General features: G+C 43.2%; 2 protein-coding genes across 2 annotated transcripts; one reads left to right on the plus strand and one right to left on the minus strand.

Moving 5' to 3' along the window:
* The first annotated feature begins 472 nt into the window (after positions 1-472).
* Positions 473-7,453, plus strand: LOC138743084 (extracellular calcium-sensing receptor-like). The gene is made up of 5 exons (XM_069897898.1): positions 473-764; positions 1,555-2,355; positions 3,907-4,134; positions 5,068-5,191; positions 6,307-7,453. Exons 1-5 carry the CDS (start codon positions 507-509, stop codon positions 7,209-7,211), a joined length of 2,316 nt encoding a protein of 771 aa, XP_069753999.1. The 5' UTR covers positions 473-506; the 3' UTR covers positions 7,212-7,453.
* A 4,120-nt stretch (positions 7,454-11,573) lies between these two features.
* LOC138743616 (extracellular calcium-sensing receptor-like) lies at positions 11,574-24,477 on the minus strand. Its single transcript, XM_069899138.1, has 6 exons — positions 24,341-24,477; positions 21,627-21,918; positions 19,051-19,887; positions 15,654-15,875; positions 13,158-13,281; positions 11,574-12,496 (listed from the first exon to the last, which is right to left on the minus strand). Exons 2-6 carry the CDS (start codon positions 21,891-21,893, stop codon positions 11,574-11,576), a joined length of 2,373 nt encoding a protein of 790 aa, XP_069755239.1. The 5' UTR covers positions 21,894-21,918; positions 24,341-24,477.
* Positions 24,478-24,882: the final 405 nt, after the last annotated feature.

Below are 24,882 nucleotides of genomic sequence, written 5' to 3' on the forward strand. Positions count from 1 at the left end.
TCTTTCCCGATAACTCCTTTCCTCTACCTCTGTAATTGTCCCTCTCTCTCTCTCTCTCTCTCTTTTATTTTCTTTCTTTCTCCTTTCCCCAGTTATACTTCAGAGAGAAGCACCCCTCCCCATTCAGTTCTTATGTCTTCCTATCTATATCCAATAACTTCTTTTATCTGTTGATCTGTTCTTCTCCAGCTGCCCTTTCTTCCCTTCTCCCCAGCCTTGTAATTCAGGTATCTGCCTGTTTTTCCCTCATAACTTGAAACGTCGGTGATACAGCTTTGCCTCCTCGGCAGCTCTTTCTGAGCTCCTCCGGCATTTGTGGAGAAGAATAGCGAGTTGCAAAGGGAGGAAAATATCAATTAATTCATAGAAAGTGTGCAGGAGAGCACTGAAGTGGGTTTCGTTCAGCAGCCTGATGAGAGGTGTTGTTTTAATTTTGTGAAGTTTACAAATCGTGCCCCTGTCTGTCTTGCAGTTTTGACCTCAGGGTGTTTCGCTGGACGCAAATCATGATCTTCGCCATAAAGGAGATAAACCGGGATCCAACCCTCCTCCCAAATATCACGCTTGGATATAGGATCCACGATTCCTGTGCTTCGCCTTCGCAGTCTCAACGAGCAGCCCTAACACTGATCAATGGTCAGGAAAAATATATTGCAGAGTTTAAATGCCAGGGAGCTGCTCCCATTCCAGCTATCGTTGGGGAATCTGGATCATCCCAATCAATCTCAATTTCACGCGCAGTGGCACCCTTTGGAATTTCAATGGTAAGAGACGTTTAAAATCTTTCAGTCACGTAGATATAAGAAAATTGAGGGTTATGAGTGTGAGACGGGAAAAAAAGTGTTATTGTTTGGAGTAGGTTTACATTGGTCGACACAACGTCGTAGTGCAAGGTTTTCGTTTAATTTTCCATGATCTATGTAACTAAGAGGTCGCACAGAGTTAAAGATGGAGTTCAAATGGCACAGAACAAAAGCAATATAATTTTGTTATATTGTGTTCGTTCAGATAATGGCAGGAAAGAAACTGTTCTTGAAACCGGTGGTCCGCTATCACACACTTGATAGGAGGGTAACGTGGAAGGGGTGCGTGTGTGTGGGGGGGGGGTCTTTTAACATGATGGCATATGGTCTCTGTCCAAGGTGAGGCGGGGTTTAAGGGGAGACATCAGAGGTGCGTTTTTACACCGAGCGTCGTTGGGGCCTGGAATGCATGACCAGCGATGATGATGGAAGTTGGTAAAATAAGTAAACTTAAAAGATTCTTAAAGATGCAGAGATGGAATTCGGTTGTGGGTCTGAGGTCAGGAATGTTTAGTTTGTTAGGTAGGATTTCATGGATCGGACAACATTGTAGGCAGAAGGACCTGTCCGGTGCTGCAATATTCTGTTACGAAATGAAATCCCAACGTCATGTTTGAAAAATGTAAGTGCCACTTCCAAACATCTTTACTTTGCCATTCACACTAAACAGAAACAATTATTGATTAATACCCATAGCTCCATATGGATAAGAATCCATTGGTTTATATTTTTTTTCTTTAATTATTTGCAGATCAGTTATTTTTCGACTTGTGCATGCCTTAGCAACAAGAAAGAATTTCCTACATTTTTTAGAACTGTTCCAAGTGATTTATTTCAAGCCAAAGCTTTAGCACAGCTTGTGAAACATTTTGGATGGACCTGGATTGCAACCATCGCAGGAGACAATGAATATGGGCGAAATGGAATTCAAGCGTTTACTGAGCAGGTAAAGCAAGCTGGAGTTTGCATTGCTTTTTCAGAAACAGTGCTCAGAACATATCCCAAAGAAAGGATACTCACGATCGTGGATACTATAAAAGCGTCCACTGCAAAGGTTATCCTAGCTTTTGCCTCGGAAGGCGATCTTTACCCTTTGCTGAGAGAAATCGTTCAGCAAAACATTTCTGGGATTCAATGGATAGCAAGTGAAGCATGGATCACAGCGGCTCGACCATCCGCGATGCAAAATTTCAAATCTCTCGGGGGAACAATCGGATTTGCAAGTCACAAAATGAAGATCCCCGAATTTAGAAGATTTCTTTTAAGATTGCGTCCTTCAAATTCAACTGATAATTTTATGAATGTTTTCTGGGAAACATTATTTGGTTGCACTTTTAAGACAGATCTTCCCAATGCAGTGAGATGTTCAGGGCAAGAAGATTTACTGAAGCTGAATAATTCCTTCTTTGACGTGAGTGATTTAAGAGTGACGTATAACGTCCACAAAGCAGTTTATGCCATAGCCCATGGAATGCACAGCTTGCTATTTTGTCGAGATCAATTATTGGGAGTCCGTCTCTGTGCTAATGTATCAAACATTGATCCATGGCAGGTAAGAAAATGTAATGGTAAATAATTCCCTAATGTAATTAATAGAAGTGACGTGGGGTGAATGCCAGCTCAGATTTGCTATTTAAGAAATATTTAGATGGGTAAATGCAAGGGAGGGGTGTGGAGGGCGCAGATCATCGGAATTCTCCAGAATAGTAGTTCGGCACAGACTAGATGGGTCGAGGGGCTTGTTTTTGTACTGTAGTGTTCAATGAATATTAGGTTAATCATAAATTGAACATTACTGGAGATGCCTTCTATTTTTAAGAATGTAATGTGAATTAAAGTATAAGTTAATGCCTTTTAGTCTTATAGATGCATTCATAATTAAATGTTCCTCCAAAATGATTACTGAAAGTACCAAGACAAATGCACAAAACATGGAATTTATTTGACCCTGGAGCAGAGAAGACTGGCGCCTAATTTGCTCTTTATTACAAACGAGTTGAGACTTCCCCGCACATCAGCTCCATTCCCCAGGTCACCTTCATACCTTTATCGGTCTTATCTCAAACAGATCACTGGTTTTTGTCTCATTTGACATTAAAATAATCTGACGTGCTGCGTCTTGCCCAAAAATATTCATTATCGCTCGGGAGTGAAACCGATCGCTCATCCATAGGTGATCTTTAGGCGTCACTGTGAATAATTTGAAGCATGAGGTGAGAAACAGAGGCACTCCTGTCGCTGTCTGTTACTCCACGCAGTCATGAACTTATGTCGACATTGTGTTAGCATTCACCATGTTCAATAAGGGTTTTCTCTTTTCAGCGAAGGGTGGGGGGTGACTTAATACTACTTAAAAGCTGCTGAGATGCTTGACCATACGGCGGACAGGCAGCCCTTGGTTCTCGGGGCGACAGCAACATATTTATTAGGTGAGGGGAGGAATGTTTGGAAAAAAGTCAGGGGTCTGGTTGTTTTCAGCAAGGAGTGGTGTGTGCCGGAAATACTTTGTCAGGGATGGTGGTGGAGCCTGGTGCAATAGGGATATTTAAAACGCCTAGACAGGCACGTGGATTGAAGAAACATAAGTATGAGGCAAGGAATGTTTAGATTTTGGAGTAAGTTTGTTTAGATTGGCACAATATCTGGGGCCAAAGGACTGTACTGTGTTGTAATATTCCATGTTCTATACAACAGCAATCATCGCCCATAATTGAAGATTTGTTGGTTAATCTTCCCCTACATGACCAACGCCTTGAGAAATATTGCACTAGAAAAGCAAGATCGGTTGAAAACCACAGAGGGAACTGAGAATGTAGAAGATATTAAGGTCAAAAATGGGAACTTCCCATGCACTCGACGCATCACGATATTTGGGTTTCTTTTTAGGTTTGCCCGCTTAGCAAGATATTTCCCCATCTCTCCTGACGTCCCATCAGTGTTAATTATTATTTAAATGTTCATATGAAGCACATTGGGGTGTTCTATGTTTTTGCATTGTCTGAATATAGATTGTCATGTTAGATTTTAATTGTTGCACTATTAAATAACCTTAACAACCCGTATGAAGAAAATTCTGCTCTGATGTTCTCCTTGTGGCTGCCAGCTCTTCCATCACTTGCAAGCTGTGAGATTTACAAGCCACCTCGGGGAACATGTCTATTTTGATCCAAATGGGGACCCGCCTGCATTGTACGACATTATAAACTGGCAGTTGAATGACAAAGGGTTTGTCGAACATGTGACAGTTGGTTACTTTGATGCATCTGGAGCACCAGGGAAAGAGTTCATGATAAATGAAGAGATTATTCTGTGGCATGGAAACAAAAGTGCGGTAAGTCTCTGTTTGAAGTGTGGGCTTCATTATAAATGTTGTTATTTGAATAGTGGGTTGGCTGCAGGTGCAGTTATACATTTTTAAAAGTTTGGACCAGTTGGTTAGCTTCAATTCCAGAACTGAAGGGCATCGATTTAAGGTGAGAGGGGAAAGATCTAAGGGGAACCTGATCCATCACTCATTTCACTCATAGGGCGACTCATTTCTGGAACTACCTGCCAAAGGTGGGTGTGGACGCTGCTATGGGCATTTGGGACAATATGGTTTAGAATGCTAAGGATAAATGTAGGCACATAGGACTGGCGCAGAATTCTATCTTGGTCGTCATGGGCGAGTTGGGTTGATACATGGTCTCTGACTCTTCCAATATTTAGGAAGTAATTCATCGTATAGTGAAAATAATGCCATGGATCCTGCTCTTCAGTGTTGATGGGTCAAAAAAGAACAACCGGTGTTCTAAACACCTGGAGATCCTGGCTCTTTTACTATGCTTCATCTACACACAGAGGTCGTGAGACTGAAGTCTGATTTCGTCGTCTATATCAATCAAATAATTCCACGTGATTCCACTGAATCTCTGCACCAAATGGGTTCAGGAATCTAACTTCACGCCTTTTAATGTCAATCTTAAACTCTGGTGTTGCCAGTGTGAAGTTTGCGCGTCCTCCCTGTGGCTGCTTAGGACTCCGCCCAGTGCTATGATTCCCCCCCCCCCCCCCACATACCAAGTCATGCTAGTTGCTGTATTAATTGGCCACTGTAAATTGAACCAGTTGGAATCTGGAGGGCGCTGATGGAAGCAAAGCCAAAATTAAATGTCAGGTTAGTGTAAGCAAGTGTCAGAAAGTATTCGATGGGCTGAAAGTCATGTTTCCATGCTTGAAGGTTTCTATGACTCGATTGACATTTTTCTTTCCTCACATTACCAAGGTGCCACACTCAGTGTGCAGTGAAAGCTGTCCTCCTGGTAAGTGGAAAGCTGTACAAGATGGACAACCCATCTGTTGCTTTGACTGCATCCCATGTGCCGAAGATGAAGTCAACAATGCAACAGGTTAGCAAAAATCATTTAGCTGGGAAGGCCTTTAGTCTGATGCTAATTGTTATTTCCATGACAAAAACACGCCAGGGACGAAATACATGGACCACCTTCCTGGTGGGCACAGCACAGCGGTGCAGCTAGTAGAGTTGCTGCCTCCCAACCCCAGAGATTCGGGTTCGATTCCGACCTCTGGCGCTATCTGTCTGTGGAGATTGCCCGCTCTCCCTGTGATTGCGTAGGGTTCCCCCGGGTGCTCTGGTTTCCTCCCACGTCCCAGAAACGTGCGGAGACGGTATGTTTAACTCGGACTAACGTGTAGGTGAGTGGTAGAACCTCGGATGTGGGAATGAGGGGAGAATAGATAACTGTGAGATGGAATGGATTAGAGGGGCTGATTGGCATCCGTCTATGACTTTGAATCCTATGAAAGAGTGACAAAAACGGTTTGCAATAAACACAAGTGCTGGAGAAACCCAGCAGGTCAGGCATCGTCCATTGGAACTAAAAGGCAATAAATATTTCGGGCCTGGAATACTCGAATTTAAGTACCATAGATATTTTTCGATTTTACTGAGGTCCAGCAACAGATGCAAGTTAACTGGAAAAGAAAACCTAGCAGAAATTAAGAGGTTTTTTTTAAAACCACGAAGTTTGTTTATTGTCATGTTTACCAAGATGCAGGATAAACATTCGTCGTGCATTCATACTTACTCATCAACCCCAACCCCCAAAAAATATAGAATTCAGGGTTACAGGTGGAGATCGGTGAGAACCGTGCAAATACCAATGGGATAATAACTTGGTGAGTCTGACAGGAGGCGAAAATAAAGTATCCTTGAATCTGGTAGTGGGTTCTCGCACATTCATGAATCTTATTCCTGTAAATGGGGGGGGGGGGGGGGGTTAAACAGAGTATGGTTGGCAAAGGTGAGTTCCTTGATAACGTTGGCTGGTTTCCCGAGGCGACGAGAAGTCAAGCTAGACCCGTAGGTTCTTACAATCTGAAATACGCAGCTTGAGAGGATGCAGGAGGGAATTTTAATGTCAATGTTTAGAATTACACATGGTATGATTTTAAAGATAAAGCAATTCTCGTTCATTGTTAACACATGGCTGAATTCTCCTAGATTCCGTGGAATGCATGAAATGCCCCTTGGAATATTGGTCCAACGATGACAGGCAGCGCTGCGTAATGAAAGACATCGAGTTTCTCTCCTTTCAAGATAACATGGGAGTTATACTGATGACTGTGGCGTTATTCGGAGTATTTATCACACTAGCTATTGCATGCGTCTTCCTTTATTGCAAGGACACTCCCATCGTTAAAGGCAATAACTCGGAACTGAGTTTCCTATTGCTGTTTGCCTTGGTGCTTTGCTTTCTGTGTTCGCTCACCTTCATGGGCAGGCCGTCCGTCTGGTCCTGTGCACTGCGCCACACGCTCTTCAGCGTCGCATTCGTCCTTTGCCTGTCCTGCATTCTGGTGAAAACGATCGTTGTACTCAAGGCGTTCCGGGCGACCGTTCCTCAGAGGGGGACAATGAAGTGGTTCGGGGCTTCCCAACAGAGATTCACAGTCTGTGCGTGTACTCTCGTCCAGGTTCTGATCTGCTCCATGTGGCTTGCAAGGGCCTCGCCATTCCCAGCGAAAGATATGACCTATCACAACACAAAGGTGATCCTGGAGTGCCAGGTGGGGTCTGCACTGGCTTTCTATTGTGCGCTGGGCTACATTGGGGTTTTATCCGGCTTGTGTTTTGTCCTGGCCTTTCTAGCTCGAAAGCTACCCGGCCATTTCAATGAGGCAAAACTCATAACCTTCAGCATGCTTATCTTCTGTGCTGTTTGGCTGACCTTCATTCCAGTCTATGTCAGTTCTCCTGGCAAATACGCTGTTACTGTTCAAATCTTTGCCATTTTGTCGTCCAGCTTTGGTTTGCTTTTCTGCATTTTTGTTCCCAAGTGTTACGTTATCTTGTTGAAGCCTGAGCTAAATACAAAGAAGACTCTGATGGGAAAGATCCCTTCTTAAATAGGTCATTTCAAGTTCTTGGCACATTCTACCTTGTCCAGCGAGAATGGTTCTTCCACAAGCATTTGGGCAAGTCAGCAATAACTTGCATACAGCTGGTCAAAGAGGAAATTCAAGTGTAAAATTACACTTGTTGCAGTGAAAGGATCAACTAGTTCATAGCAAGTGCAGCATGAGGTCACTCTCGTGAGGTTCATTCAGGAGACCCATCACTCACCGGACACACGTTCATATTCCTCTTCCACTGGAGAAGGGTTCAGGAGCATGAAGTCAGGCACCAGGAGGTTCAAAGACTATTTCTCCTTATTGAGCCTCTTGGTGCCTGACTTCACACTCTTGAGCCTCTTTGTGAGGGTGTGTCCGGTGAGTGATGGGTCCTTCACATGTTGGCTGCCTATCCTAGGCAGCAGGAGGGTTCGTTAGATGATGCTGATGGAGGTTGCATGATGTCTGAGTCGCATCCACCACCTTCTGGTGCTTCTTCTGATGTTGGGCGGATCAGGTCCGGTACCACCGTGACGTATCCAGCTCACCTGCTTTCGACAGTGGAAGTTACGAACGTCCAACAGGAAGCTCAATCAACGGGGAAAATCTCTTCAGAAAGGGTCGAAGGAAATCTTCACATAAAAGCGCCTGACTTGGGATTTCTGTGCTTCTGAAACCCTTCTAATTAGTCGCTTTAATAATTGACACTCCATCACCACCGGAATGTAGTGGAGACATTACTGGATTGGCGACTGTGTATCTGCACCAGCGATTCAGAAATGGCAAATCTCTCAAATGCATCAGAGTAATGAATAAAAGCAGGGGTAGCCTTGAGTTTCCAGGCACTAATATGGCAGACTCAATCTTTTCATTTCCCAGTGCAGAGGAAATTACGGGATGGATAGTCCGTGTGATTAAAGTTTTTTTTTTGGTCGTATACGTAAGTACATCGTGCAATGAAGTTCTTGCTGGCTGCAGCCACACGCATACTGAATGCACACAAAGAAGCAGCAGGCACACATTAAATTAACACTAGAAGGCAGCAGCGTTATAAAGGAGCACATCCAGCGGTCAAAAAAGTTTTTCTGTTGGCTCTCACTCTCTGGAAACTCTCCACGTTATCTTAAACATCACCAACAGCTATTCCAGAAAAGTCAAAAGAACTGTTTTCACTATTGAAATATCTTTTATCTCCAGTTGTGAATATTCATCTATGGATCCTTTACATTTATCATCTCTTTTAGACCAGTGTGGCAATTGAATGTCTGGTATATCTTCTGTTCTGTGAGGCTGAAGCAAGTAAGAACGCTGGTGAATGTGTACATTATCCTTATGTTTATGAAAATAACCTCTATTTACTCAGCATTGCTCAGTGCAATACGTCAAATCTGATCATAAAAGTACCAGTTCGTCTCATGTGCCACTAATTTGTCACACAATAATTAGTCACATGACTATTCATTTCATCATGTTCTATATTTTATCCAAAGGTTGAATAATAAGTGTTGATCCAGAGTACAAAACTAATAAAATCAATTTTTGGACTATATTGACGTTTTACTGTGGTGTGTTAATCAGGGAATGTGAAGGTTCCAGTCCATTTGGTTTTTTTTTTCTTTAAGGATACACTTGGTTTCCTTTGAAGACCAGGGATGTTGAAGCCAATTCTAACTGACCAATCAGTTTTCTTGAACTGAAAGCCGGGTTGGTGCTGAGGGCAGCCTGATCTTTATAATCTTCCAAGGTACATGGAGGTGAAGCACAAAGTAAATCATCAATGGTGGGGTGGTCCTACTGAACAGGAAGATCTCACCCAGCCAGTTTCAAACTTTTCTGACTGCTCCACGAAGCCACACTCCCAATCCAAAACCAGTCCTCTGCCTGCCTATTCCCAGTGTTACGAGCCCAGAGGACTCCAAAACCCAGCAGCAATAGAAATTCACCAAGACAATGGTTACTTAAACAAAGGTTGCTTTTAATTATCTTTAAACATAATAACAAAATCAATCTTTAACTTATTTCTATAACTTTAACCTAACTAAACCCCCTTCTAATTCTAAGGACATGGGTATGTAATGTTCAGAAAAGTTCTCTGTTTCGCTGTCCAAACATTCAGTTTTCATTTCTCCAAGTTCACTGGCATCAGGCCATTGTCAGACTGTGCACACAATTTAACATTTATGAATCTTAACCAGGCTCTGATGCTTACCACTCAGGAAGGTTCTTGTTGGTTTCAGAGAGATATTTGTTGCTCTTTGGACACACACAAACTGATTTACTCTGATCCGTCATTTCAGTGTCTTGCCCCATCATGGATTTTCCAAATGATAACCTTGTGGTGAGCCGCCGGATCACCACAGAGTGCCTCTTGTTTCCCTTATTTCAGGAGAAACACTGTAGCCAGCCATTTCCTCCTGTAAGGACTACAAGGGTTTTGAACAGGCTGAACTCAGAACTCACAATCCATCTTTAAAATGGGGTCTTTCAACAAGCCTGCCATCTTGCCATTTTGAAGCCTCAACTGCTACTGTAGAACTCAGTTCCTTTCCTACTGTTATTAGACTGTTAAATTGACCTTTAGTTGGTAAAAGCTGGTGCATTAGCACTGTTTTAACTCTACTTTTCTCGATAAGCTTTACCTGATTACTTTTGTTGTACTTAAGTATCAGTTAACATGGCTGGACACCATTCAAAGTAAAACTTTTTACTGTTTATTGCTGCAGGTGACAATTGAAAATACAACCAATAATGTTAAACTAAGTGAGACAATGAGCGATTTTGAAATATTTATGAGTTTAGAAAGTTTCAATCCAGTTTCACTTTCTAACGCTGTTCACACACAACACAAAACACACATTGGAAACAGGCCCTACAAAATTCATCCACTCTGTGCCTCTTTTCACATTTTCAAATATAAGTACACCTCCAGTGACCCTTGGCTTGATGTTAGAATTAGTGGAGCAATGCTTACAGTCTAAAGTGTGCTGCCTGTTCAAGTGATTGCATTAGCTGCAGAGACCTTGCTGATACCAAAATTCCAAGTTCAAGTTAACCATCTCCAGCTATTGCTGGAGAAACAGCCTATGACAGAAACATATTAATTGTAAATGTACAAAACTATGGAAGGGACATGTAAGGTAAAGGCAGGAAAGTTCTTTCCACTGGTAGCTGAGAGAGTCTCAAGGTTTAAAGGTGTAGATTGAGGATGGAGATGAGGAGGAATTGGGTTTTCCCAGAGAGAAGAAAATCTGTGTAATTCTCTATCCAAGGAAGCAGCAGATGCTGCCTCATTAAGTGTATTTAAGACTCAGTTGCAGAGATTATTGTGTAGAAGGACAATTAAGGCTTCCTGAGGGGAAGGTGGTGTTAAGCCATGATCTTATTTAATGGCAGAGCAGGCTCGAAGGGATTGGATGTCCGACTCCTGCTACTGTTTGTTCTGCTTTTGTATTCCCAGAGAATTGGCACTTCTTCTGCTCTTGAACCATAGGATAAAGGATGACCAAGCTGTAGGGAAGGTGGGACAAACACACAGGGATGTCTGCATGCACTCATTGAATTCCAATGACCTTCCCATTGTATGAGCTCTTTTGGATTGCGTGGTGTTAATTTAAATGGAGGTAGGCTCTCGAAGGTACACATTCCCTCAGCAAAGTTTCTTATTTTGGAGACATATTGAAGATGCTTAAATCGAGGGCAAAACACAATTGACTGGAGGAACATAATAGATTGAGCAGTATCAGTTGGAGAAAAGGAACAGATGACATTCTGGGCCATAACCATTCATCAAGACTCGTTGGGGTCCTGATGAATAGTTTAGGCCCAAAACGCTGACTATTCTTTTACTCCCACAGATGCTGCTCATCCCACAGATTGTGATTTGTCCTTTCTTTTAGTCTCTGCCTGAGAAATTCTGAAGCTGTCAATGGAGGAAGGAGACAATCTGTGCTAAGGAGCTCATGACTTCAGTGGAAAAACCAAAGTAAAGTTGCAGTAATGGGTTGACAAGGTCACTGCACGGGAAAACCAGATGAATCCTTGGTGCTGCAGGATTTGGTCAGATAAATGGAGAAGAAGGGCTTGTAAGAAAAAAAAAGCAATCAACTTCAGGCATGGACAAATTGGGCCAAAGTAACCATTCTGCGGTGTGTGAATATTATACGTCTTCTTTCTTTCTTTGGCTTGGCTTCGCGGACAAAGATTTGTGGAGGGGTAAAGATGTACTAACTACAGCCGATACTTCAACAGAGGAGCAAGGACAAACAAAGATAAATAAAAGATTCCTACACACATTGGAATCACCTTCCTGTTCATTGTAATACAGTCTATCATGGTTAATTTGTAGAATGTGGTGATATAGATTTAACAATGAGAAAATTATAGCTGAATTGGTTTTTTGGGACAAGTTCGGCTCATCAGATGTTTCTTGGTGTTTTGTTCTGGTTTTAACAGGATGATGTAACATTTGGGGACAAATATGCAGATAAGCACACCAAAACTCGATGCCAAAATGGCAAAGATTTCGACAGCCACAGCGTACTTCCCTGGAGAACTGGTGTAGGCTGGGATAAACGCCAGCCACACTGCACAGAAGATCAGCATGCTAAATGTGATGAACTTTGCCTCATTGAAATTATCTGGGAGTTTTCGAGCTAGGAATGCCAGAACAAAGCTGGCGCACGACAGCAAACCGATGTAACCCAGCACACAGCAGAACGCAGCCACTGAGCCTAAATCACACTCATAGATGATCTTCTCCTTGTAATATTTGGTCTGCTTCACTGGGAAGGGAGTGGCCAGGAGAAGCCACAGCAGGCAAGTCACCATCTGGATGGCTGTGCAGAGCAGGACACTGAGGATCTGCTGCAGGGTCCCGAACCACTTGGTCAGGTTGTGGCCGGGGAGAGTGGTTTTAAATGCCACAAGCACCACCAGGGTCTTGGCCAGCACGCAGGAGAGGCAGAGAACTGAACTGACGCCGAACATGGTGTGCCTCAGCCTGCAGGACCAGGTGGAGGGTTCCCCGATAAAGGCCAGCGAGCAGAGGAAACACAGCGCCAAGGAGAAGAGGAGCAGGAAACTGAGCACAGAGTTGTTGGCTCGAACGATGGGGGTTCTCCTGTAGTACCACACCACCCCTGCTACAGTCACCACGCTGGCTGTTCCCAGCAGGGACACTGTTGTCAGGGTGATCCCCAGGGTGTCCTCCAACGACAGGTACTCGATGGGTTTGGGGATGCATTCATTCCTCAGTGAGTTGGGCCAGTCTTCCGGTGAACACGGGACACAGTTGAGAGAATCTGCAGGTAACATTTTAAAAGATCAATGTGCAATCAAACAGAATTTCAATTATATATAATCAAACATTTCCTTTGGTTTTGCAGTACACAAAACTGTTGGAGAAACTCAACAGGTCGCACAGCCTCAATAGGAAGTAAAGAATAGCTTATGTTTATGACCCGAGTTCTTAGATCGGCGTCCATTGACCTTTTCAGGCTGCATAATTAAGGTCATAATTTGGTGCCTAAAAATCTACTTCTCTCCTCAGCCAAATTGTTGTTAGAGGGATTTACTGAGGTATCTAAGCTTAAAAGGGGTGCACATAGTGGGGATAGCCAGCACGTTTATCGTGGGGTGACAATTACAATTACCTGAGGACATCTGTTTAAGGTGAGTACAGTCAGGTTCAGGGGAGACATCAGAGGTATGAGATTTACTCAGGGAGTGGTGGGTGCCTGGAATGCATTGCCAGGGTTATGGTGAGGTGGTGGTACAATAGGGCATTCAAAAGATTCTTGGATAGGCACAGAAGAAAAATGGACGGTTATGGGTGCGAGTTAGGGAAGGATTAGATTTTTGTGGACTAAGTTTACATAGGTCAGCTCAACATTGTGGGCTGAAGGGCCTGTATTATGCTGTAAAGTTCTATGATCTATGTAAAACCCAATCAGAATTGCATACCTGTTGCATTGCTAATTTCACCATCTGCACACAATAAGCAATCAAAGCAGCAAATCTGTTCCCCACTCCGACTCGCTCTCCTTGTTCCTGGGGGACAGCTTTTACTGCACGATGACAAGGGAACCTGACAGAGCAAAACAAGAAGAGTAAAAAAATCAAATTCTGTCCTGATTTCAGTGGATTTCCTGATCCAAATCCCCGATGTAACAATGGGGAAGCAACCTTGAAACATATGTTCTGGTCTTGTCGAGGTCTTCAACATTATTGGAGGGAATTCTTTGTGTTTGTCAATAATATTACATGTTAATCTTGAACTTCATCCTTTAACAGCTTTGTCTGGAGTGTTAGGTGATATTAATGAGCTATGTTCTTCATCTGACCATACTAGCAACTCTCATGGCACCAGGTACTTGGATGGAAAATCCTGTTTCACCCCCTAGAACTCAGTGGTTATGTCATGTCTTAATTTAGAAAAGATCAGGAGTTCCGCATTGTATATTAACATTAGTTTGAATAACATTTGGAGTCCTTTTATGGACTATTTTCACGGTCATTAAATCTATTTGTTTTGATTATTGAATGTATTTATTTATGTACGTGGTTTTAACTTCAGTCAGTCATGTTTTATGGATTTGGAAGAACTATACCACCTTTAGTTTTATGTCAAAACATCCCAGGATTTTTTCAGAAGAGTGTGAGTTCTTTGGGGTTTTTTTTCTGTCATTTCGACAACATTGTATGGGGAAGGGGTATAATGCTATTGTTTTATTTTTGGAAATATACTTGTATTCTTCATATTTGGTAACCTTGCGTTCTCTATACAATGCATGACTGTTCTATAAAACTCAATAAAAAGATTGAAAGAGAGAAGCAGAAAATCTGTTCCCCACTTCTACTCGCTTTCCTTGTTCCTGGGGGGTGAGGGGCAGCTTTTACTGGAACCTGACATATTAACAAAAAAAAACGAATTCGGGTCTGATTTCAGAACAGTTCATTATCCGATGAATTGGTTACATTCCATCAATCCTGTGGAAAGGTTTGCCGCAAGTCGTTGCCTTGCTTCCCATTTGTGTAAGACATTGTGAAATAGATGTGCACCATTATGTCTCCAGTAGTGCAACTCTATGCTCAGGATGGTCACCACTGGATAAAGTTTGTGGTGAGATTTTATTTGTCCTCACGTGCCTTCGTATAGACTCATTTAAAAGGCAGCCAAAGAGGCACGATTGGGTTCTTCCCTGGAAAATCAAGCTCAGTGTATCTAAAACTGAGATTGTGATTCATTTATATAAATCACTTACTGTCACGTGGACTGAAGTAGTGAAAAATATTGTTTTGTGTGCTATTCAGGCAAGTCAGCCTTTATTTCATACATTATATAGAGCAAGGATGAAAACAAAAGTGCAGGATATATTGTCAACTAAAGGTAGAGTTGGGTTGGAGTTAAAGAGGTAAAAACAGTGCAAGGCAGCATCTTCTACTAATGGAGATCCATTGAAGAGTCCAACAACAACAGGGAAAGAAACCCATCTTTGAATAATTAGGTTGGTGCTTTCTGCCCACCGTACATGAATAAAACAAAAATACCCTAACGTTATTATCACATCTGTTTCCTCTATTCTTAAAATAGACTCTTTGTAGAACTCTCTAAACTGTTTGTAATGTCATGTGCCCAAATTTATGTCCAATCCATTGGCTCATGTAATGTTATTTCTGAAAAAATTTGCATAATTACAAATATATAACATCAAGGGCCATCTCAATTGATCAGATTAGGGGAGGCATCAGGGGTAAGGTTATTTTTATTCAGAGAGTTGTGGGTGCCTGGAAGGCCTTGCCAGGGTGGGTGCTGGAGGCAGCAACAATAGGGACATTATAGGTCAGTACAACACTGAGGGCTGAGGGGCCCGTACTGTGATGCAGTGTTCTATGCTCATTTGTTTTCTAGGTAATTGATTTTTTTAAAAAACAAAAACCTACATGCCTAAAAAATTAATTCAGGGGTTATTTCTGTCATGAGCAGAAAATGTTCCTGTCAAACAGATTTTTACAATAGTGATGAAGTAAGTTATAAGTTTTTGTAATGTGTTTTCCCAGAGATTATATATATTAATCGGACTGTTCATCAACAGTCAATTCATATAGTCATAAAACACTACTGCACAGTACAGGCCCTTTGGCTTTCGATGTTGCGCTACCCATTTATTCCTTTAAAAAAGTACTAAATGCTCCCATACCTCTCTATTTTAAATCCTTAAAGTATGTGCTTTGAGAAAGCTGAAAGAATGCCCATGTCGACTCAAAGAGCCACACAAGATGGAATAGGCTCTTTGGCCCAACTTATCCATACTGACCAAGTTGGCAGCCTGGACTAGTCCCACTCTCCGGCATTTGGCCCAAGCTCTTCCTACCCATCTACCTGGTTTCAACATGGACTCAATGAATGAATAAAAATGCTGATGTAGCTTCAAAGCAGATGAAGAGTAAGTGGGTTACCTCAGTCTTTCCACCAGCCCAGACGATATCCTTTTCATTTAGTTCAAGGCCAGTTTCTGAAGTGGCATCGAAACGGCCGACGTGCACTAATTTGACCGAGTCTTCTTCACTTCCCTGCCAATTCACAATGTCGTACGCTGCGACACTGTCGCCATTTTCATCAAAATTAATCTCTTCTCCCGATTTACTGATGAATCTCAATCCCTCAAGATAATGCACAAGCTTCACAAAAGGTGACAGAGTTTAGGGCAAATGGCAATATCTTTACAAAACCAATTGACAGAATCAGCCTAGGCCATTTCACTTGGAATTTAATCAATAGTTTCAAATCCTTTCAAATTCACAATTATTCATGGAACTGCGTGGAACTTACAGAGCAGAAATGTTGAACCAATGTATAAGAATCCCCTCGCTTTCATCTCACAATGTGCATATGTGTATTCTTTGGCCCATTAAGCAATTTCCCTTCATATAATCAGACACCTACATTCAGGTACATATCCTAGTGAGAGGTACTCCCAGTTCAAGTTTCACGTACCAAGATGCAGTGAGAAAGCTTTTGCGAGCAGTCTAGCTCATCAAAGCATAGAGCGGGTATAACACAGCACAGGGAGTAGCTTTGAGAGATCATCAGTACAGAGCATAGGCAACCTTTTTTCAGTAGTATGGGGTTCATTCAAGAGTCTGATAACAGGGGGGAGAAACTGTCTTTGAATGTGGTGGTGCGTGATCTCGCACTCGGGAATCTTTGTGCCAATGGTGATGATAAAGAGAGTGTGGCCAGGGTGGGATGAGTCTTTTAACATGTGGTTTTTCCAACACTAGAAGAATCAATGGCATCCAGGGAGAAGTCTGTATGGTGGACTGGGCTGCGTGAACAACTCTCGGCAGTTTCTTCAACTATGCAGTGATGTGCCTTACAGGGTGTTTCCAAAGATGCACATGTTAAAGTTGTTAATGGGTTCAGGTCATATTCCTAATTTCCTCAGGTTTCTATGGAACATGATCTCCTTTCCAAACACCAGCCCCTTGTGAAAAACCATCACCTTTCCAACACAACCCCCTGCGGAACGCCGTCACCTTTCCAATGCAAATCCCCTGTGGAACACCTTCACCTTTCTAAACAATAAGCCCCTATGGAACGCCATCACCTTTCCAATGCCAACCTCCTGTGGAACACCATCACCTTTCCAATGTCAATCCCTTGTGGAACACCATCACCATTCCAAACATCATCACTTTTCCAAATGCACATGTTAAAGTTGTTAATGGGTTCAGGTCATATTCCTAATTTCCTCAGGCTTCTATGGAATATGATCTCCTTTCCAAACACCAGCTCCCTGTGAAAAACCATCACCTTTCTAACACCAACCCCCTGTGGAACACCATCACCTTTCCAACGCCAACCACCTATGGAACACCTTCACCTTTCCAATGCCAACCCCCTGTGGAACACCATCAGCTTTCCAAACACTAAGCCCCTATGGAACACCATCACCTTTCCAACACCAACCACCTATGGAACACCATCACTTTTCCAATGCCATCCCCCTGTGGAACACCATCACCTTTCCAAACACCAGCACCTTGTGAAAGACCATCACCTTACCAAACACTAACCCCCTGTGAAACGCCATCACCTTTCCAAACATTAAGCCCCTACGGAACACCATCACCTATCCAATGCCAATCCCCTGTGGAACACCATCACCTTTCCAATGTCAACCCCCTGTGGAACACCATCACCTTTCCAAACACCAGCACCTTGTGAAAGACCATCACCTTTCCAACACCAACCCCCTGTGGAACACCATCACCTTTCCAAACACCAGCCCCTTGTGAAAAACCATCACCTTTCCAACACAACCTCCTATGGAACACCGTCACCTATCCAATGCAAATCCCCTGTGGAACACCTTCACCTTTCTAAACAATAAGCCCCTATGGAACACCATCACCTTTCCAATGCCAACACCCTGTGGAACACCATCAGCTTTCCAAACATTAAGCCCCTATGGAACATCATCACCTTTCCAATGCTAACCTCCTGTGGAACACCTTCACCTTTCCAATGTCAACCCCCTGTGGAACACCATCACCATTCCAAACATCATCACTTTTCCAAATGCACATGTTAAAGTTGTTAATGAGTTCAGGCCATATTCCTAATTTCCTCAGGCTTCTATGGAATATGATCTCCTTTCCAAACACCAGCTCCCTGTGAAAAACCATCACTTTTCCAAACACCAGCTCCCTGTGAAAAACCATCACCTTTCCAACACCAACCCCCTGTGGAACACCATCATCTTTCCAATGCCAACCCCATGTGGAGCACCATCTCCTTTCCAAGCACCAACCCCCTGAGGAACACCATCACCTTTCCAGACACCAGCACCACTTTTCAGTGCCTTTCCTCCTAAAGAAGTATCTGCATTTATATTTATCCTATCACCGCAATTCTCCACCCTGACTGCAGTCAGTACAAAATGTTCACAGTCCCTTGGGGCAGCAGAATGGACCAGTCATAGTCTGGCCCAGGATTAATGAGAAGGCTTTGAATGGCCCATTGAGGGAGGTGACAGTGGTTTCAATTGAGCTCCCGTGACCGCGAGTCTGTGCCCAAGACAGTGACACCTATTAATCGGCGGCAGCCACGAGGGGCTGCAGACTCCAGGGATGTGGAGGACTGGAACAGGGCACCAGAGGACAGGAAGATCATGAACTCTCTGAGAAGGAGTAGTGGAGGAGACAACCCACAAGGTTGGTGATCACGGCAGTGAACCAGTGAGGAGGTTCTGCAGCTAAAGGACCAGTATATGCGGCAGGCTGCTGACGACACAAGGCAAGGAACCCGTGGAAGCCGTGGACTGCTGGAGATTGGCTCGAACTGGCTGGAGGGGTTCCAGACATCAGAACTGGGAAGTGAGGAGGTGCTGAGGGTGAGAATGTCAGAGGTTTGGATCCGGAACTTGGGTTGCTGATGGTTTGGACTGGACTTTGTGTGGCTGTGGGGGATGCAGAAGCACTGGAGGCAAATCTACAGACACTCGGTGACTCTGGTGTGATTCTCTTTTGCTTCTCATTCTCTGACTGTAAATCTGATTGTAAGAGATGGTTAGGCAATTCCTGCCGGTGGCGAATCTGTGCCATGCAGCAGGCAAAAAGAAATTTCATGTAATACAACACTGTTTTATTACCATGATAATCAATTGAATCTTGAAGCCTTCACAGTAACTGGGGCAGAACTGGTGTCTGTGATTCCCCACACGACCACCCAAACCATGGCCCTCCAGGTGCCAATCTCACCTTTAATTTACTTCCCTTTCCCTCTGCCCCTCCTCAGATGTGTTGACCCTGGTGCAATGAGCATTCCTGTAAAATGCCTGAAATACCTTACCTGCCCTGGTCGAAGATTGAAGATATTTGCGCATGTTCCATTGTCAAATGGGCCTCTACTTTGTTCACATGTATGCAAATTGTGAAGAGCATGGGCCACAGCATACACTGCCTTGTACACATTATATGAAATCCGTAATTCTGACACATCAGAATATATATTGTAAGTACTGTTTAAATCTTCTAATCCGCTGCACCTTTTCAGAGATGATGCCACTTCCCACTGCTTCTTCAGTTCAGCTAACGTCCTGAAGGAACATTTAAACGTTGTCTCCCACAATTCTTTCACAAAGATATTATTTGGAGTCTTGAACGGATGGGCTTCGAGAAGGAAATCCCTCAGGCCTGGGATTTCCCCCCTGTGGATAGCAAATCCTATTGTTCCACTCAGAGAGAGGAAATTCTCTCTGGTTGCCATTAAAGCTGATGTAACCCATGCCTCACTTGCAATCCATTGCCTGCCAGTGATGTTTTGCTTCACAATTTCTCTGATTAAAGGGTACGCATCCCCCTCAATGGCAAACATGACGATGACCCTGGCCGTCGACGCTCTGATTGCCTCCGTGATCTGAAGGATCTTCTGCCGGGAGTACACCTTGGGAATGACTTCGGTGAAGGCGATGCACACGCCGAGCCGACTAACCTGCTCACTGAATGCTTGAATGCCGCTGCGGCCATAATCGTCGCTGCCAGCCACTGATCCCACCCAGGTCCAGCCGAACCGATGTACCAGCTGAGCCAAACCCCGGGCCTGGTGGACATCGCTCGGCATGGTCCTGAAGAAGGCTGGGAACTCGTTCCTGTTTCCGAGGCAGGTGCAGGAGGAGAAGTAGCTGACCTGGAGGAACACACACATCACCCGTCATATGATTGAGCCCGGTGCGCAGTTCTGGTGCCCCAGCTACAGGAAGGATGTCACTGAGCTGGAAATGTTGCAGATAAGGTTCACAAGGACATAACTAGAATTGGAGAGTGTGTGAGGGGATTTTCCCCTGTACCTTCAGAAACTGAAGGCTGACATGGGAAGGGTTTATAAAAATCACGGGGGCATAGATAAATAATCATAGCCTTTTTTCCCCAGATTAAAAAAGGAATCAAAAACTAGAGGATATTGGATGCCATAGATGCTCTGTGGTTAGTAAAAAATTATTTGAGGTGGTATGTGAGTGGGGAATCACTGAATTGGGAGCAGGAGCCGGCCTTCTGTCCCATGGAACCTGCTTTGGTATTCCATGAGATCGTGGCTCATCCACCAACCTGCCTTTTCTCCATAACCTTTAAATCCCCCACTGCAAAATATCTATTTGACTCTGTTTTAAATATATTGATTCAAGAAGGAGCTACTGCTTCATTGCAGAGAGAATTCCACAGATTCACTACCCTCCATGAAAATCAGTTCTTCCTCATCCTTCTCTCAAATCTGCTCCCCTGAAACTTAAGGCGATGACCCTGGTTTCTCGTCTCACCTGCCAGTGAAAACAACCTCCCTGCATCTTGCTTATCGATTCCTTTAATAATGTCCTTGTCCTTTTGCACAATTGATATTATTGGGAACTTTGAACGGATGGGCTTCGAGAAGGAAGTCCAATGTATAGTTACGGGTTACTCGATCTCTCATAAGCAAGCCTCTCATGTCCGTAATCAACCTGGTGAACCTCCTTTGCACCACCTCAAATAAAGAGACCAGAACTACGTGCAGTACTCCAGGAGCAGCCTCACCAGGATCCTGGACAGTTGCAGCAGAACCTCCCTGCCCTTAAATTTCATCCCTCCAGCAATGAAGGCCAATATCCCATTTGCACCTGCTGACCAGCTTTTCGTTATTCATGCACAAGGACTCCCAAGCACCTCTGCACAACAGAATGCTATAATCTTCCTCCAGAGGAGGTGAGACCCAGAGTAGGTGAGATACAAAGCAGGGTACATAGGTTAAGGGAGAGAAGCGAAAGGTTTCATGGGAACTTCTTCACACAGAGAGTAGCTCAGTATGGAATGAGCTGCCAACTGAGAAGGTGAAAACAGGCTCAATTGTAACATTTAATAAGAATTTGGACAGGTACATGGATTTGGAGAGGTATTTAGGGCTATGGACTGGATGCAGGTCAGTAGGACTAGGCAGAAAAATGGATCAGCACAGAGGAGAAGGGCCAAAAGGTCTACTTCTGTGCTTCTTTCATGTGGGTCTTTAAAACTGTTAAATCAAGGACTTTAAATTAGAAAAAGATGTGTTTCTTGCAGAGCTGCCTTTGACTTGAAAATATTACTCAGTCGTTGGCTTTAGGGAGCCATGGTTTGTTAGGCCAGAAGTCAGGTGGGCCTCACACTGAAAAAGGTTGAGAATTACTGGATGAATATGAGCCAAACACAGGCAAGTGGAACTTGCTTTGGTGAGACAGTTTGGTTGATTTGAACAAATTGGACAAGTGAATGAGTGCAGAGTTAACTGCACATTTGCCCAACAACAAAGGCCACCCATTAAAAGTAACTGTTTGCCCTGTGATGTCCATAGTCAATTCAATTGCTCATTCCATAATGACCCACATTCAAACATTCACATATGTGCCATTGGGATCTTACCATTGGAACTTTGAATGGCATCACTGTGCTTGCAACAACCAGAGATTGAGTGGACCCGGAATCACCAACAATCACAGGAATGGATGAAGCTCCCTTGCACTTGTAATGGGAGAGATCTTCAGATGGCCCACTGGCTAACGATAACGTCGCCCTCAGCGAATGAACTGGAGTGGTGCACGTGTCGTAAATATTATAGCCAAGAGTTATATTTGGCAGGAGAGAAGGGTCTTGGTTTATTTCTTGTACCGTGAAGAGCATTGTCTGCATCCAGCGAAAGGACCTGGAATTGAAGCTAAAATGTTCATTTGGTTAGGCACTTCCATCATGTTGGCAGATCAGAGCATTTTGAATAACACGTCATGGACTACTGTGGCAAGAAAAGTGAGTACATTGCCATAGAGACTGGATTAATTCTTTTGAAGGGCAATCCGATTGCGTTCCATCGTCTCCTCATAACACTGACACCTTTTCTCAAGCTAATCAAAATAATTCCTTCAAGTAGCATACCATCGACTTGGAAATAGACACTGAGCTAGATATCAGTTCAGATTTATTGTCAGAGTACATTCATGAAATCGCATACAATCCTGAGATACTTATTCCAGCGGGCTGGACAGAATTACCAATTATTGGTAATGTAAATTAATAATATTGATATTTTGTCAAACAGAGAGGACTATTTTGGCTAGATTTACCATGTTCTCTCCTTTAAATCACAAGAGAAAGATTGATAAATTATTAATCTCAATCGCTGAACACATATTGCCATAGATGTGCAGTGTCAACCCAGCTTCACGCTCTACCTTTTAATCCCTCTGCATAAAGAGTGTCCCAAAAATTTTTATGGCATTACTTCGATAAGTAATTAAAATGAAAAAAATACTCAGAAAGAAAACTGAACAAAATAACTGGATGTGTTTGGTTTTCATTAACTGGCCGTAATGTAGAGAAATGCAGTCCTGCTCAGCTTATTCCTGATGTCTATGCCTGCACATTGCATCTGACATTCCATCTGATGAATGAACAACAAGCCCAGGCATTGAGTATGGTTATAGTGACTTAGGCACCTGATGCACTTCACATATGTTAGTGAATACACAGCCCCATTCAAATGGATCAAGACACGAATCTGCTTTGATGTCAATTCCCTCATCTCATCTACCCTTGGTAAGCATTCACGTTATCGATTCTCCTGTTCATATTGTAAAGCTCACTCTTCAGCCTCCTACATTAGAGTGAGTAACGCTCTTGAAAACCACGAGGTTAAGAAACAAGTGCTCATGCCACCCAAGTCCATTCCTCCCCATCCTCTCTACAACGTAAGCTTAAATAGTTTTCCCTTTCACTCAATTCCAATGGCATAAGCATCCCCTTTGACGTGATCTACCTGGATCGTTGACTGAAGAGGGCATGCAAAATCATTGAGGACCCTTCAACCCTTGCACACAGCATCTCTCAGCTGCTGCCATTGGGGAAGAGATACAGGAGGATCAGAACCGGCACCACCAGGCAGAGGAACAGCTTCTTCCCACAGGCAGAGAGAATGAATGCTGAACAATCAAAGGAACTGCTCACACTGACCCTCCGAGACTCTCCTATTCATGAAACAATGTTGATTTATTTGTATAGATGAAGTACTTGACCTGCATATGCATCATTTGCCTGTCTGGGTGTTATGTCTCATTGTTTGTCTGCATGTTCTACACGGATGGCCAAACTGTTTCATCGAGTTGTACTTGTGCAATCAGATGATAATAAACTTGACTTAACTCTGCCTCTCTCTCCACAGATGCTGCCTGGCCCTCAGCATGTTTCCAAAATTTTCTGTTACTATCTCAACTAACAGTACACCTTTTTCCTAAAATTCAGCTTCCCAACTTTAACATTGAGGTCATCAATTTCAAACAATGATCCTTCAGTTCAACTTTGTACCTCTGTCAGATTCATGTCATTATTTTTACAGATGCCTAATATTTACTTCCTCCTGTATTATTGACATTTTTGTCAATTAATCTCATGGACCTCCTCCTTTGTTGTTTCCTCCCACTCCCATTCACTTTACATCTTTATCTCTAATGCCCGGACTTCAGGAAATGAGATATAGGGAAAAGTTAAACAGGTTAGGATTGTATTCCCTGGAGCGTAGAAGAACGAGGGGAGATTTGATAGAGGGGTAGACAGAGTAGGTTGGCTTTTTACAGTGAGGATAGGTGAGATACATTCCAGACAACATGGGTTAAAGGGGAAAAGTTTAGGGGGAATATGAGGGGGGACATTGTCAAACAGAGTGTGGTGGGAGTGTTGAATGAGCTGCCAACTGAAGTGGTGAACGCGCGCTCAATTTTAACAATAAATAGTGTCGGATATGATCTGATGGTTCATTGAATGCTGCCTCATTCTGTGAAACCCACATCCCCTGAATGAATTAAAGATATTACCTGACTACTGAATATTTTCACCACTTCCTGGCCTCATCAATCCCCAGCTCGTTCCTATAACAGATCAGTCATGATCACTGGACAGGTGTGAAGAATTTCAATTCCTCAATATCACTTGTGAAAGAATCTCCTCGCCTCTTTGTTGATATTATATAGTTACATTCAGCATGGATTAACTAGTTGATTGTAGCTAGTGCTATTTTAATGCCAACTGACCTTTATAATGTCACCCAGAAAATCTACTCCAAAGCAAATCGCAATACCCCCAGGACTTACCCATCACAGGGAGGTGGTTTTGGTTCAGCAATGAAGGAGACATTTGATTGAATTATTCTAAAATGTACAGGAAATAATCCATTCAGGATAATATCCCCCTGCTTGGAAACTCCAGAAAGGTCAAACTTGGCGTAACGCCTGCACATTACTTCACCCGTTCCAGCAGGACGGCACAACAAAAGAAAGAGACTCAAAGACAAGAAAGACATTGTCATCTTGGAAAGGCAGATGTGACTCATTCCATATCCCTTTCCTCTTTATACCCCTTTGCAGGCTTGCTAATGTCAATTGGGTAAACGGATGATTTAACATTGCAGGTCAACAAATTTGAACAAATTAGTGCGGCATTAATTACTGAGGCATTCATTACACAGGAGAATAAATAACTGGGGAACGTACATTGTATCATCAATGTCTCGATGGGTAAAGACATTTGGGAGGTTGCCTCTAAATTGGGTTTTTAAATCTCATGAAGTAAGATGCGAGGCTCCTCCCGTCTCACCTTCAATTGAATACTTTGAAATAGACTTTTGATGGGTAAA

The sequence above is a fragment of the Narcine bancroftii genome, chromosome 9, assembly GCF_036971445.1.
Source record: "Narcine bancroftii isolate sNarBan1 chromosome 9, sNarBan1.hap1, whole genome shotgun sequence".
Lineage (NCBI taxonomy): Eukaryota > Metazoa > Chordata > Chondrichthyes > Torpediniformes > Narcinidae > Narcine > Narcine bancroftii.